The sequence below is a fragment of the Anser cygnoides genome, chromosome W (assembly GCF_040182565.1).
Source record: "Anser cygnoides isolate HZ-2024a breed goose chromosome W, Taihu_goose_T2T_genome, whole genome shotgun sequence".
In the NCBI taxonomy this organism is placed as follows: Eukaryota; Metazoa; Chordata; class Aves; order Anseriformes; family Anatidae; genus Anser; species Anser cygnoides.
Genome location: NC_089911.1, coordinates 4,697,208 through 4,711,755, shown reverse-complemented (window position 1 = coordinate 4,711,755; position 14,548 = coordinate 4,697,208). Strand labels below are relative to the sequence as shown.

General features: G+C 58.5%; 2 protein-coding genes across 2 annotated transcripts in view; one reads left to right on the top strand and one right to left on the bottom strand.

Annotated features, from left to right (window-relative positions):
- Positions 1-118: 118 nt before the first annotated feature.
- Positions 119-13,652, bottom strand: LOC106049805 (calpain-1 catalytic subunit). Its single transcript, XM_066987571.1, is given in 23 exon segments — positions 119-358; positions 442-500; positions 1,409-1,525; positions 1,627-1,705; positions 1,813-1,881; positions 1,988-2,052; positions 2,181-2,238; positions 2,312-2,377; positions 2,454-2,493; positions 2,600-2,811; positions 3,642-3,653; positions 3,743-3,921; positions 4,017-4,177; positions 4,274-4,348; positions 4,441-4,526; positions 5,215-5,347; positions 5,349-5,570; positions 5,650-5,783; positions 6,111-6,229; positions 6,484-6,553; positions 6,644-6,911; positions 11,665-11,713; positions 13,568-13,652. Coding segments are annotated over 21 exon segments (2,250 nt in total). The 5' UTR covers position 6,911; positions 11,665-11,713; positions 13,568-13,652; the 3' UTR covers positions 119-331.
- Positions 13,564-14,548, top strand: part of LOC136788858 (E3 ubiquitin-protein ligase synoviolin-like) — a 17,282-nt gene continuing 16,297 nt past the window's right edge. Inside the window, exon 1 of the mRNA XM_066987572.1 lies at positions 13,564-13,735. Coding sequence (XP_066843673.1) covers positions 13,608-13,735 — 128 coding nt within the window. The 5' untranslated portion in view covers positions 13,564-13,607. The remainder of the gene's footprint in view (positions 13,736-14,548) is intronic.

The following is a 14,548-nucleotide window of genomic DNA, read 5'->3' as shown; positions in this document are numbered from 1 at the left end:
AGATCTGGGGGCTGAGGGGGGGTCCAGGGGGCTGGGGGACCCCAAAAGGGAACCCCCAGCTCCCAGGGGTGCGCCCCAAAATGAAGTGGGGGGGGGGTGTAAGAAATGGGGGAAAACGAGCAGGAAAAAGAATTTTAATAGGATTTTTGGTTTTTCGGGGGGGGCACACAGTACAAAATAAGAAGAACCACGCTGGCACCCGGCGGGCGGCAGATCCCTGATTGTGGCACCGGGGGAGGGGGGTCCCCAAAACCTGTCCACCCCCCCCCCCTCCAAAAAAAGTCAGGCGGAGCGACAAAAAGCGCAGAAATTCCCCCAAAACGTCCTCGGGTCAGGCGAACATGGTGAGCTGCAGCCACTGGGGGGAGGGGGGGCGTCAGGGGGGGGCCCGGCCCGGCTTTTTGGGGTGAGACCCCCCTGGTTTGGGGCTGGGGCGCCTACCTGCAGCAGCCCCACGGTGACGACGCCGTCACGGTCCCCGTCCAGCGCCTGGAAGAAGCCTGGGGGGGAATGGGGGAAATTAGGGGGGAAATGGGGTTAATGGGGGAAATTTGGGGGGGAATGGGGTTAATGGGGGAAACTGGGGGGTTAACGGGTGGGTAATAGGGGAAATTGGGGGAAACTGGGGGGAAATTGGGGTGAAATTGGGGTTAATAGGGGAAATTGGGGAGAAATGGGGGGGTAATAGGGGAAATGGGGGGAAATAGGGGAAACGGGGGGAAATTGAGGGGTAACGGGAAATTGGGGATAATGGGGTGAAATTGGGGAAATTGGGGGGGATTAATAGGGGAAATTTGGGGAAATTGGGGGGTAATGGGGAAATTGGGGGGAAATAGGGGAGCAATAGGGGAAGTTGGGGGGAAATAGGGGAAATTGTGGGAAGAATGGGGGGGTAATAGGGGAAATTGGGGAAATTGAGGGGGAATAGAGTAAATTGAGGGGGAATAGGGGGTAAAAGGGGAAATTGTGGGGGGGGAACAGGGAAAATTGGGTGGGAAATGGGGTGGGAATGGGGCTGGGGGATAATGGGGGAAATGGGGGATAATGGGCTGGGTTTAAGGGGAAAGTTGGGCAAACCGGGAGCATTTGAGGTGGAAATTGAACACCCCCCCCTCCCCTTTTCTGCTAAATCCCACAATTTTCCCAACTTTTCCTCTTAAATCGGGTAAAATTGTGAAATTCTGGGAAAACCCATTAAAAACCCCGCAGGAATTAAGGGGAAAGACGGAAACCCCGCAGCATTTAGCGGGAAAAATTCAAAAAAAAACAGGATTTAAGGGGGAAAAACGGGAAATCCTACAATTTCCTGCTAAGCTTCGAGGGTTTTCCACCGTATCCCGCTAAACCCTATTATTTCGAGGGGAAAGTTGGCCAAACTGGGGTTTTTTAGCAGGAAAACGGCGCTCACGGAACATGGTCTCCAGGCGCACGAGGCAGCAGACGAAGTTGTCGAAGTCGATGGCCAGGTCGGGCTCGGCGTAGCGGGTGATGATGAGCTCGTGCAGCTTTTTGTTCAATTTATACCCTTTTAGGGCAAAAAAGAAAAACCCCGATTGTCCCCAAAACGTTGCGGGAGGTGACGTCAGCGGGATTTAACGAGCCCCGAATTAATTAGGGCCGCGTTACCTGCCGCTTCCAGCGCCATTCGCATCTCGTAGGCGCTCATGCTCCCGGACTTGTCCAGGTCGAACTTGCGGAACACGGCCTGCCCGCCGACCCCCAAAACCCCCAAAAATGCCCCAAAACGGGGGGGACGATGGGTCAGGGCCCCCCCCGGGGCCGTCCCGCCGCACCCCGAGCCCCCCAACCCACCAGGTAGTTGCGGATTCGGTTCCACAGGACGTTGAACTCCACCAGCCCCAGCTTGCCGTTGCCGTCTTTCTACGGGGTCGGAAGGGGTTAAGGAAAAGCGCCTGGGCTTCGGGAGCGTTTTGGGGGAAAAAAGGCCTTTTTTGGGACCCCCCCAAGGAGGCGTCGGGGAGGATACGTCCATGAGGTTGACCATGCTGCGGCACGACTCGATGCTGAAGCCTTTGGTGCGGAGATCCTTATCTACGGGGCCAAGAACGCGCTCGGCGTCACAAAATGGCGGCTCGGCCCCGTTCGGAACCCCCCGTTATAGGTTTTTTTGGGGGCCAAACCGCGCATTTTTGGTCAAAATCCCCCCGTTTGGGGCTTACGTTTGCCGATGATGCGGTTGAGGATGGTCTGAAGCTCGGTGACGCTGATTTCCATGTCCTGGGGGGGGGAAATGGGGGCGGTTGGTGTCGGCCCCGCGCCCCCCGCGCCGCGCTCCCCGCGTTCCCCTTACCGGCCCCGCGAGCTGCTTGAAGAGCTGCTTGAAGTTGGCGTCGATCTCGCTTTCCGAGAGCACTTTCTGGGGGAAAAAAGGGCGGTTTTGGGTCAAAGGGGTGAGGGGGAGGAAGGGATAGCATCGTTCGGGGGATCCTCACCTCGTCCGGCAGCGTCGCCTGGATCTTGTCGTCCATTTCCCTGCGGGGGGGAGGGAAAAAAAAAGGGGGATGGGGGCCGTTGGGGAGCGGGGTCGCTAGCGCTAACGGGGCGCCGCTAACGGGGCGCCGCTAACGAGGCCGCTTACTCAGTGTCGGCTCTCTTCTCGGAGAAGACGCGGAGGACGAAGTCGCCCTCCTTGTTGGGCTCGAAGGTGGAGGGCACGACGATGTACTCGCCGGGCGGCAGGCGGAAGCGGGTGCTCACCTCGCGCAGGTTGATGAACTGCTCCGAGCGGGCGCGCGACGCGTTGGCCAGGAAGAAATCCCGCTTGAGGTGCACGCCCGACTGCCCCGCCAGCTGCCGCGGGGGGGGGAAAGGGGGGCAGAAGTCAGAAAAGGCCCGGAACGCACCCAAAACTGGCCCTAAACGGCCCCCGATTGCCCAAAACGCGCCCCGAAAGGCTCCAAATGCCCCCAAAATGCACAAAATGGGCCCCAAATGCCCCCAAAAACACCCAAAATGCTCTCAGAAACGCCCAAGACGCCCCCAGAAACGCCCAAAATGCACAAAGTGCCCCCCAGACTTCACCGAATAACCCCAGAAATGCCCCCAACGCTCACAAATGTCCCCCAAAATACCCCAAATGCCTCCAAAAACACCCAAACGGACCCCAAAAAAGCGCCCCTGAAACCGCCCCAAGCGCCCCAAATGCTCTCAAAACACTGCGAATGGCCCCAGGAACACCCTAAATGCTCCCCAAACTAACCCCTAAACACCCCAAATGGCCCCCAAAACATCCTAAATACACCCTAAATGCCCCCAAAACATTCCAAATGGCCCTCAAAACATCCTAAACATCCCCAAAAAACCCGTAACATCCCAAATGCTCCCCGAAATGCCCCCCAAAAAACCCCCCCCAAAAAACCCCCAAACACCCCCCAAATGCCCCCAAACATCCGAACATCCCCAGAAACACCCAAAACGCTCCTCAAATGGCCCCAAACCCCCCAAAACACCCCAAACGCGCCTAAAACCACCCCGTATGCCCGCAAACATCCCATACACCCCCGAAACCACCCCAAACGTGTCCCCAAATGCCCCCCAAACCCCCCCCCCCCAAACCCCCCCACGTGCTTTCCCGTTTCGCTCTCGGCCGCTGCTCCGGGTGCCGGCAGCGTCGCACCCACCTCCGGAGGGACCTGTGGGGACGGGGCACAAGAGGTGAGGCCGGCGGCGACATCGGGGGACGCCGGTGACACCGGGGGGCCACCGGGGGGGCCGCAGGTACCTCGTAGACAGCGAAGCCGATGGTCTCCATGTCCTTGCCGTAGCGGCGCTCGCGGCGCCGGTGCTTCTGCATCAGCGCCAGGAGGAAGCTGCAGCCCGGCTCCCGCCCGCCCGCCTCGTCCCCGTCGTCGTCCACCTCCTCCAGCTGGATCTTGAACTGCGGGTTGATCCAAAAAGTGGCTGCGGGAGGGGGGGGGGGGAAAAAAAGGGGGAAAAAGGTGAAAACAGAGACAAGGGGGTGGTTTGAAGGGGGCGGCTCGCACGCCGGGGCGCACCGGGGTAGTTGCGGCAGCCGCCGGCCGTGCTGCCGCGGCGCCAGGTGCCGTCGTAGAGCCGCGTGTTCCACTTGCGGAATTTGCGGGACTGGAGGGCGTCCGGGGTGAGGTTGCAGATCTCCAGGCGGGTGAATTCCCGTAGGAAATCCCGGAAAGCCATCCTTGGGGGGGAGGAGGAGGAGGAAGGTTTGTTCCCCCTCCGTCCTCCGGCTCAAAGCGGCCGCTTTGGGGTTTTTTTGCCCCGTTTCGGTGCTGACCAGAATTCGCCGTCCTCCATTTTCACCATCAGCTGCTGCCTCAGCGCTGGCTCCACCGCGTTCCACTCGGACGAGCTGCGGGAGAGAGGGGGGAAAGGTGAAACCCCACAAGGCCACTTCGTTAATTAGCGCTAACGAAGGCGCTCGGGGCGGGCGGGGGGGCTTACTTGTCGCTCCAGGGCCCCGTCCACTCCACCTCGCCCCAGGGGTTGCGCATGCGGATCAGGTCCAGGGCTTGGCCGCGGTAGTTGATCTGCAAAGGGAGGCGTCAGGCCCAAAAAGTGATGATGTTGACCCAAAACGGGCCCGTTTTGGCCCAAAAGAGACAGTTCAGGCGCAAAAAGCGCCACTTTCAGCCCCAAAAGTGCCACTTTCGGCCCAAAGAGCACCAACTTCAACCCTAGAAGTGCCAGCTTTGACCCCAAAAGCCCCACCTTTGACTCAATAAGTGTCATTTTCAACCCAAAATGTCAACTTCAATCCTAAAAGCCCCAACTTTGACTCAAAAAGCCCCACTTTTGACCCCAAAACATCATTTTCAAGCCAAGAAGCCCCCATTTCAATCCCACAGGCCCCACCTTTGACCCTAAAAGCCCCACTTTTGACCCAAAGAGCGCCAAGTTTGACCCTAAAAGTGCCAACTTTGACCTCAAAAGCCCCAACTTCAGCCCCAAGAAACCCTAATTCAACCTCACAGGCCCCAATTTTGACCCAAAGTGCACCAACATTGACCCTAAAAGCCCCAATTTCGATCCCAAAAGCCCCGATTTCAACACGAAATGCCGACTTCAACCCTAGAAGTGCCAACTTCGATGCAAAAAGTACCTATTTCAACCCCAAAAAACCCTGTTTTGGCCCCGAGAGACTGTAATTCAACCCAAAAAGCGCCAATTTTGACCCAGAAAGCCCCAGTTTTGACCCAAAACGGCGCCGGCTCTCACCTGCCTGGCTCCCGTCACCGAGTAGGCGTGCCCCTTCACCAGCTTCTTGAACGTCACCGCCTCCATGTCGAAGGCGCTCGTTATCTGCGAGGGACCAAGCAAACGACCCCGTTCCGGCGTCGCGCCCCCCTCCCCCCACACCCCAAAAACCGCCTTTTTTCACCCCGAAACGCAGCGGGAGACTGACATCGATGGAGCAGCCGAGCAAGGAGCCCCGCTCCAGCGCCTTGAGGATGATTTGGTAGAGGTCTCGGGGCGGCTTGCGCAGGTCGTACCACTCGGTCACGCCGCCGGTGAAATCCTCGAAGCCCTCCGAGGTGCTGCCGCCCGACAGCGCCTCGTAGCAGCCGTTCACCCTACGAGGCGGGGGGCAGGTGAGCCGTTTCGGGGCTTTTTCGCCCCAAAACAAGGGGGGGGGGAAGAGGGAAGGCGTACTTGGCGTAGGCTTTCTCCAGCAAGGCGCTCCAGAACTCGGTGCCCTCGGCGGAGTGGACGAAGAGCAGCTTGCCGTCCTTGGTGGGCAGGTAGTCGTCCACCACTACGTCCAGCCACTCGCCGAACTGCCAGATCTAGGAGGAAGAGGAGGAGGAGGAAGAGGAAGGCGAGGCCGAAGATGGCCCCCCACAACCCCAGGGGGGCGCTGGGGGTCCCCCTTGTTCCTGCCGCCAACGGTAATTCAAAAAAAAAAAACCACAAAAAACACCTCACGTCGCTTTATAAATCCCGATCAAACGGAGAAAACTGAGCCCTGACGGTGATCGCCGGTCCCAAACCGGCCTTTTTTTAGGGGAAAATCACCATTTTGGGGGCGCCGCAGTGCCAGGAGGGGGGACCCGGGGGTTGTTTCGGGGCAGAAAGCGGCCGTTTTGGTGTCGGCAGCGTTAAGGAAGCCCCACCTGGAAGTGGAAGATGCCGGCGTAGCCGTGCTGGAAGCTCTGCCCGTGCGGCACCACGCGGTGCAGGATGGTTTCGTTCAGCGTCAGCGAGGCGATGGCCGCCAGCAGCCAGCAGTCACCTGCGGGGGTTTTGGGGGAAAAAACGCCTTTTTCCGGCCGCCCCATAGCTTTCCCTCGGCCCCAGAGATCCGTTAGGGGCGCTCAGGGGAGGTTGCGGCCGTCCCTGTTGCGGCTGAACCTGTTTAATGTGACCGAGCCCGCTCCGGCGGCGGCACCGCGGTGGAAAACAACCCTAAAATTCCCTGATTTGAGGCAAAAAAAGTGAGGAAAAGATTAAAAAAAAAAAAAAAAAAAAGGAGTTAAAGGCACTTACCCAGTGCTCCCTGGCAGATATCAGTGCGCGTGGCCCCGTCCACGATGAACTGCGGGCGCGAGCACAGCTCCTGGGTGGCGAAAAGAGAAGGCAACGGCCCCAAAATCAGGAAATGCGTGTTTTTCAGGATAAAAACAGAAAAAACTGAGGGTTTGCTCACCGTGGGCCTCATCCACTGCACGCCGCGGGTTTTGGAGGAGCCGGGGCCGAGCTCCTTGAAGCCGAGCGAGGCCGGGGCCGGGGGGAAGGCGTCGTCGCGGAAGAGGGAGCCGGAGCGCAGGCAGGTGTCGCGCAGCGCGGCGAAGTCCTGGCCCTGGTAGCGCACGGCGTTCTCGTGGCGGCCCAGCCCCAGCGCCTTCGCCCGCTCCCGCTGCACCTGCGCCGAGACGCCCGTGCAGTACACCGGCACCACCGGCGCCTCCGCCATCCTGCCGGGGGGGAAACGGGGGAACCTGAGCCCTCGGCGTCTGGGTTCGAGAGATCCGGGAGCCGAGGATGGGCCCCGGGTCGAGGCAGCGGGATTTGGTTTCCCCCGATTTGTTCCCCGATTTGGGCAGCCGAGGATGAGCCCCGAATTAAAAGACCGGGATTTGGTTTTCCCCGAATTGCTCCCCAATTTGGGCAGCCGAGGATGAGCCCCAAATTAAAAGACCGGGATTTGGTTTTCCCCGAATTGTTCCCCAATTTATGGAGCCGAGGATGAGCCCCGAATTAAAAGACCAGGATTTGGTTTTCCCCAAATTGTTCCCCAATTTATGGAGCCGAGGATGAGCCCAGAATTAAAGCACCGGGATTTGGTTTTCCCCGAATTGTTCCCCAATTTGGGGAGCCGAGGATGAGCCCCGAATTAAAGCACTGGGATTTTGTTTTCCCCGATTTGTTCCCCGATTTGTTCCCCAATTTATGGAGCCGAGGATGAGCCCCGAACTCAAACACCAACATTTTGTTTTCCCCAATTTGGGGAGAAGAGGACGAGCCCCGAATTAAAGCACTGGGATTTCGATTTCCCCAATTTGGGACCAAAGAGCGAGCCCCAAAATAAAACACCGACGTTTTGATTTCCCCGATTTGGGGAGAAAAGTGGGAGCCCCGAATTAAAACACCGGGATTTTGATTGCCCCAATTCTCCCCCAAATCCCGGAGCCGAGCCCCGATTAAAATCTGTACGTTTCGCTTTCCCCGATTCAGGAGCAAACGAGGAGCCCCCAATTAAAGCCGCGTCTCCCCATGCTCATTAATACCCTGGTAATTAGCCTCAAGAGGGCTAACGAGGGCTGCTGGCCCCCAGCCGGCGGGGCTGGAGAGCGTTTTGGGGTTTTTGGGGGCGTTTTAGTCCGCTTTGGGGTCACAGCTGGGAGCGCCTGGGAAGAAAAAGGAGTTATTAGGGTTTTTGGTTTTCCCTATTTCTGCCTTTTCTCCCCCAAAAAACCCGGCTGGGTGGGTTGTGGTAGCGCCTGAGCATCCATTACGAGCTCGTTTTGGGGAAAACAATGAGATTTTGGGGCAAAACAATGAGATTTTGGGGGAAAAGGGGCTGCGAGTTGAGCGGTATAACCTTGTGAACGCCGCGTAAAAAGTACCCAGAAAAAGCAAAAAGGGGGAAAAAAAAAACTAGGCCCCAAAAGGAGGGGAAACGGCCCCAAAAGGGAGGGGAAACGGCCCCAAAAGAACGGGTCTGGCGAGTCTGGGCGTGTGTCACGGCCGCTCCCTGCGCCCGTTAGAGCTGCGAAGGGCGTAATTAAGCTTCCGGGAGTTTAATTAAGGCCTAGGGGGGTTAATTAAAGCCCGAGGGGGGGGGTAATTAAGGTCTGGAGGGGTTCACGAAGGATGGGGGGGGGGGGGGGTTAAGGAGTTGGGGGCTTCCTTAAGAAGTTGGGGGCTTCCTTAAGGACTGGGACAGTTAATTAAGGACTGAGGGGAGTTCATTAAGGACTCAGGGGTTAATTAAGGACTGAAGGGTCTTCAATAAGGACTGGGGGGGCTTAATTAAGGATTGGGATCTTAATTAAGGACTAGGGGGGCTTCCTGAAGGACTGGGGGGCCTAATTAAGGACTAGGGGGTCTAATTAAGGACTGGGGGGGGTCTTCATTAATGACTGGGGGGCTTAATGAAGGACTGGGACATTAATGAAGGACTGGGGGGCTTCATTAAGGACTGGGGGGCTTCATTAAGGTCCGGGGGGGGAGGCTTAATTAAGAACTGGGAGGCTGAGTTAAGGACTGGGGAGGCTTAATTAAGGAGCAGGGGAACTTAATTAAGGACCGGAGGGCTTAATTAGCGCTGCAGGAAGGCGAGAGGCAGGTTGGTGACCCCGCAGCCCGGCGTGCCCCGAAAGCAGCGATTAAACCCCCCCAAACCCCCCTAAATTGACCCCAAAATGGGGGGGGGGGAAGCCTCAACCCCCCCCCCCCAGAGGAACGTGGGGCCTAGCGCGCCCCAGCCCCTTACACCCCCCCGAACGCCCCGTTAACGAGCTCCCCGTTAACGAGCTCCCCGTTAACGAAGCCCCCCACCCCTCCCCGGGTGTTTTTGGGGGGCGAAGGGACCCAAACCCACTTGTTTTCAGCCCGGTTTGGGGAGGAAGCGTCCCGGCAGGTGCCGCAGGGCGAGGGCTCAACCGGCGGCGGCCGCTTCGCCTCCCGTCAGGGGAAAACGACCCCAAAAGCCCCCACCCCAAAAAAAAAAAACCCGCTAAATCCCGAGGGGAAACCCTCCAAAGCCCAAATCCCTCTCGTTTCTCCCCAAAACAGGCTCAAATCCCCCGACAAAAAAAACAAAAACAACAAAAGTTTCCCGGTTCAACCAGGGCTCCCCCCTCCGCGGGGGAAGCAGCCCCCAGAAGGCCCCGATTTGGGGTTTTTCTCCCTCCCCCCCCCCCGGTTTTGCCCGCTTTTGCCCTTTTCCGCCCCAATTTGGCGGCGAGCGGAGTTGTGTAAGCGAGTTGGCGAGCGGGGAGCGATCGCGCCCGTCCCCCTGCCCGGGGTTTGTTTTTTGGGGTGGGGTGCGGGGGGGGAGGACAGGGACGTACCTCGATTTGGGGGAAGGGGGGAGAGGGGAAGGGGGGAGCGCCGCCAAAGTCGCCGCTTTTGGGTAAAACCGCCCCAAACGGGAAAAACTGAAAGGAAAAGGACCCGAAAGCGCCCCAAAGGCTTCCTGGAGCTGGGAGGCGAGGCCGGGCCTCCGCCGAGGCTCCTCCCTGCCAGCTCCTCCCTCGAGGACACGGGGGTGGGGGGGGAAAAAGGGGAAACGGGGTGAAAAAAGGGGATTTTGGGGGCGCTGAGGTGGGAGGGGGGGGAAGGGGAAGGGCTTTGGGGTGGGTTCTGGGGGTTTTGGGTGCGGCCGCTGCTGCGGGTTTTGGTCCGCAGTGCTGCAGGGGTGGGGGGGGGAGCAGGGACGGGGGTGGCGCTGCGCGACTCGCGTGTGTGGGGCCGGGACACGCGTGTGGGAGGCGTGTGTGGGCCGGGACACGCGTGTGGGAGGCGTGTGTGGGGCTGGGACATACGTGTGGAAGGCGTGTGTGGGGCCAGGACACGCGTGTGGGAGGCGTGTGTGGGGCTGGGACATACGTGTGGAAGGCGTGTGTGGGGCCAGGACACGCGTGTGGGAGGCGTGTGTGGGCTGGGACACGCGTGTGGGAGGTGTGTGGGGTCGGGACACGCGTGTGGGAGGTGTGTGGGGCCAGGACACACGTGTGGGAGGCGTGTGTGGGGCTGGGACATGCGTGTGGGAGGTGTGTGTGGGGCCGGGACACGCATGTGGGAGGTGTGTGTGGGGTCGGGACACGCGTGTGGGAGGTGTGTGGGGCCGGGACACGCATGTGGGAGGTGTGTGTGGGGTCGGGACACGCATGTGGGAGGTGTGTGGGGCAGGGACACACATGTGGGAGGTGTGTGGAGGGCGGAACACGTGTGTGGGAGGTGTGTGGGCTGGGACACGCGTGTGGGAGGTGTGTGGGCTGGGACACGCATGTGGGAGGCGTGTGTGGGGCCGGGACACGCGTGTGGGAGGCATGTATGGGGCTGGGACATGCGTGTGGGAGGTGTGTGTGGGGTCAGGACACGCGTGTGGGAGGTGTGTGGGCCGGGACACGCGTGTGGGAGGTGTGTGTGGGGCAGGGACACGCGTGTGGGAGGTGTGTGGAGGGCGGGACACGTGTGTGGGAGGTGTGTGTGGGCTGGGACACGCGTGTGGGAGGTGTGTGGGGTCGGGACGCGTGTGGGAGGTGTGTGTGGGCCAGGACACGCGTGTGGGAGGTGTGTGGAGAGTGGAACACACGTGTGGGAGGCATGTGGAGGGTAGGACACGCGTGTGGGAGGCATGTGTGGGGCTGGGACACACGTGTGGGAGGTGTGTGGAGGGCGGGAGACGTGTGTGGGAGGTGTGTGTGGGCTGGGACACGCGTGTGGGAGGCGTGTGTGGGCTGGGACACGTGTGTGGGAGGCGTGTGTGGGGCTGGGACATACGTGTGGAAGGCGTGTGTGGGGCCAGGACACGCGTGTGGGAGGTGTGTGGAGGGTGGGACACATGTGTGGGAGGTGTGTGTGGGCTGGGACACGCGTGTGGGAGGCGTGTGTGGGCTGGGACACGCGTGTGGGAGGTGTGTGGAGAGTGGGACACGTGTGTGGGAGGCGTGTGTGGGGCAGGGACACGCATGTGTGAGGCGTGTGTGGGGCCAGGACACGTGTGTGTGAGGCGTGTGTGGGGCCGGGACACGTGTGTGGGAGGCATGTGTGGGGCCGGGACACACGTGTGGGAGGTGTGTGGAGAGTGGGACACGTGTGTGGGAGGTGTGTGTGGGGCTGGGACACGCGTGTGGGAGGGGTGTGTGGGCTGGGACACGTGTATGGGAGGCGTGTGTCAGGCCGGGACACACGTGTGGGAGGTGTGTGGGCTGGGACATGCGTGTTGGAGGCGTGTGCGGGCTGGGACACACAAATCTGGGACATGTGAGTCTGTAACACATATGTGGAAGCCTGTAACATGTATGTGAGCCTGGGACACGCGTGTGCAAGGCCATGACACCCGTGACTCCAGGACATGTGAGTCTCTAACACACGTGTGAGCCTGTGACACGCGTGTGCACCAGGCTTGGCTGTGAAGGGGACACGTGGAGGGCCAACACACGCGTGTGACATGTGTGTAACATATGTGTAACACGTAACAGCACCGCCCACCCCTACCTGAACCCACGGCGCCGCTCCCTCCCGGGGGCTTCACAGCGGCGGGGCCCTGCCGAGCAAAAACAGGCGGTTACGGCCCCGCCCCACTCCTTTTTCCCCTTTTCCACCAAAATTCGGGGGCCCTTTTTTGGCAGCGCCTGCAGCTCCCCTCCCACTCTGCCCCCCCGCAACGCAAAAATAACAGTTGAGTGCTTCGCGTTGCCCGTTTTCACCCCTTTTTGCACCAAACATGCTGCAGCCCCTCGCTGCACCCCCTGACTCCAGGCTCGTAACAAGAAGGGGGAGTTTTGGGGCAAAAAACAGCAAAAATGGGTGTCGGTTGTGGTGTGGGGTAGCAACAGCAGCAGGTGGTGCTTACAGCAAAGGATTTGGGTTAAATTCATTGGAAAAGTGGGCAAAATAAGGGGAGAACACCCTGAAACGGCCAAGTTAGCGCCGCACGTGAGCAGAGACGCATTTTGAGTTAAAAAGCCCAAATTTCGGGCAAACTGTGAGAAAAACGCGGTGAAGGCGGCCCTGAGCCCGTCACGCCCCGAATTTTGGGCGCTCAGCGGGTTTCGGCACAGTCGGGGGGGGGCTGCAGGGGGAGGATGAGGACAGCAGGCGCCGGGCCTTGGTCTTCGTCTTCATCTTCAACCTCTTCCTCCTCCTCTTCCTCCCGGGGGGGCGGCAGGGGGGCGCGGGGCCGGGGGTCCCCGGTGTAGCTGCGGATGGCCCCGCTGTGGTGCGGGCGGCGCTCGCGCAGCCAGGCCCAGTGCGAGGGCTCCGTCGCCATGATCTGCGGGCGGGGAGGGGGTTTGGGGAGAAAAACGGACGGTTTGGGGCAAAACAGGCAGGGTTCAGGGAGAAAAGGGAGAAAAATGCACGGTTTGGGGCAAAACACGCAGGGTTGCGGGGCAAAAGTGCAGGGTTTGGGCAGAAAAGGGAGAGAAATGCACAATTTGGGGCAAAACAGGCAGGGTTTGGGGAGAAAAAGAAAAATGCGCGGTTTGGGGCAAAACACGCAGGGTTTGGGGAGAAAAAGGAGAAAAATGCACGGTTTGGGGCAAAACAGGCAGGGTTCGGGGAGAAAAATGCACGGTTTGGGGCAAAACACGCAGGGTTGCGGGGCAAAAGTGCAGGGTTCGGGCAGAAAAGGGAGAGAAATGCACAATTTAGGGCAAAATAGGCAGGGTTTGGGGAGAAAAACACAGTTTGGGAAGAGAAATGCACGGTTTCGGGCACAACAGGCAGGGTTTGGGAGAAAAATGCACGGTTTGGCATGAAAAGTATATGGTTAGGGGCAACACAGGCAGGGTTTTGGGAGAAAAACGTATGCTTTGGGGAGAAAAGTACATGGTTTGGGGCAAAACAAGCACGGTTTGGGGAGAAGCATATATGGTTTGGGGCCAAAACAGGCAGGATTTGCGGAGAAAAGCACACGGTTTGGGGCAAAACAGGCAGGGTTTGAGGAGAAAAGGGAGAAAAATGTACAGTTTGGGGCAAAACAGGCAGGATTTGAGGAGAAAAGGGAGAAAAATGTATGGTTTGGGGCAAAACAAGCAGGGTTTGGGGAGAAGAGTGCTGCTGGGGAGCTGGCATGAGTGCACTGGTGGCACGGTGAGGGGTTCGCTGCTGGGTTGGGAGCATGGAACCCCCAGAAATCATTTTTTAAGGATTAAAATTAAAGTTTCAAAAACAAAAATAGGCTTTAAGAGAAGCACGCTTTGAGCAAAGCCTTTTAAAATGAACCTGATTTCAAAAAGCGACGTTTTTAAGCGAAAAGCTGCGGGGAATGGACAGCTCCACCACAGCCAAGCAGCGAAGCCGCAGGACCCCATCTCTCGTCGATCCTTCCCCCGTTGTGATGGTGGTTGGGGGATTTTTTTGGGGCCGAACGAGGGGATTTTGGCACCTCACTGACCTCCTCGCAGCAGTGCCGGCTGACGGCTGCCCGGTAGCTCATGCGGGCCCAGAGGCGGTCGCGGCGGCGCAAGAAGCGGGGAAAGAGCCGGCGCCAGCCCGGCCCCAGCGCCCAGGGAAAGATCTCGTACTTCTGCTCCTCATCGTCCTCCTCCATGTCGTTCGCCAGGTACCTAGGGGGGAAAACGGGGTGAAATCGGGGCGTTTTGGTCAACGAGGGGATTAGGGAAGGGTGTCATTAGGGCTTAATGAACGTACAGGGCAGTGAAGAGGTTGATGCGGGTGTACTCGGCCGTGGGCAGCCCGGCGCGCTTGAAGTACGTCAGCGCCATCGCCAGCAGGTACTGGGGGGCAGCGGAAAAAAGGAGGTTTTAGTCAAAAACGGGCGCCAAAAAGCAGCGGGTTTGGGTCAAAAAGCTGGAACCGAATCGTGGTGGTTTTAGTCAAAAAAAAACGGGAGCAAACCATAGCAGTTTTAGCCAAAAACCACAAAAAACTGGAGCAAACCAGCCACGGTTTTAATCAAAAAACACAAAAACCAGACAAAAATCAGTGTTTTTTTTTTTCTTTTTGACTAAAATGGCCAAAACCAGGACCAAACCAGCAACTGTTTTGGTCAAAACACAGAAACAGGACCAAACCAGAGGCAGTTTTGGTCAAAAACCCCCCAGAACTGGACAAAACCAGTGTGTTTTTTGACTAAAACTGTCAAAAATGGCACCAAATCAGCAGCAGTTTTGGTCAGAATACCCCAAACGGGACCAAACCAGTGGCAATTTTGGCCCAAACCCCAAGGTAGTTGCATTTGGGGCCGACCGACCTTATCAGAAATCCTATAGCAGACATCTGTTGAGAGGAACTCCTGCACCACGTCATCTTCTGTAACGAGACGGAAACAAAATCAACTATTTAAAAATAATGCTGCCGAACACACCCCATACATTTAAAAAAAAAAGAGGGAGTTTTGGGTAGTTTTCTTGGG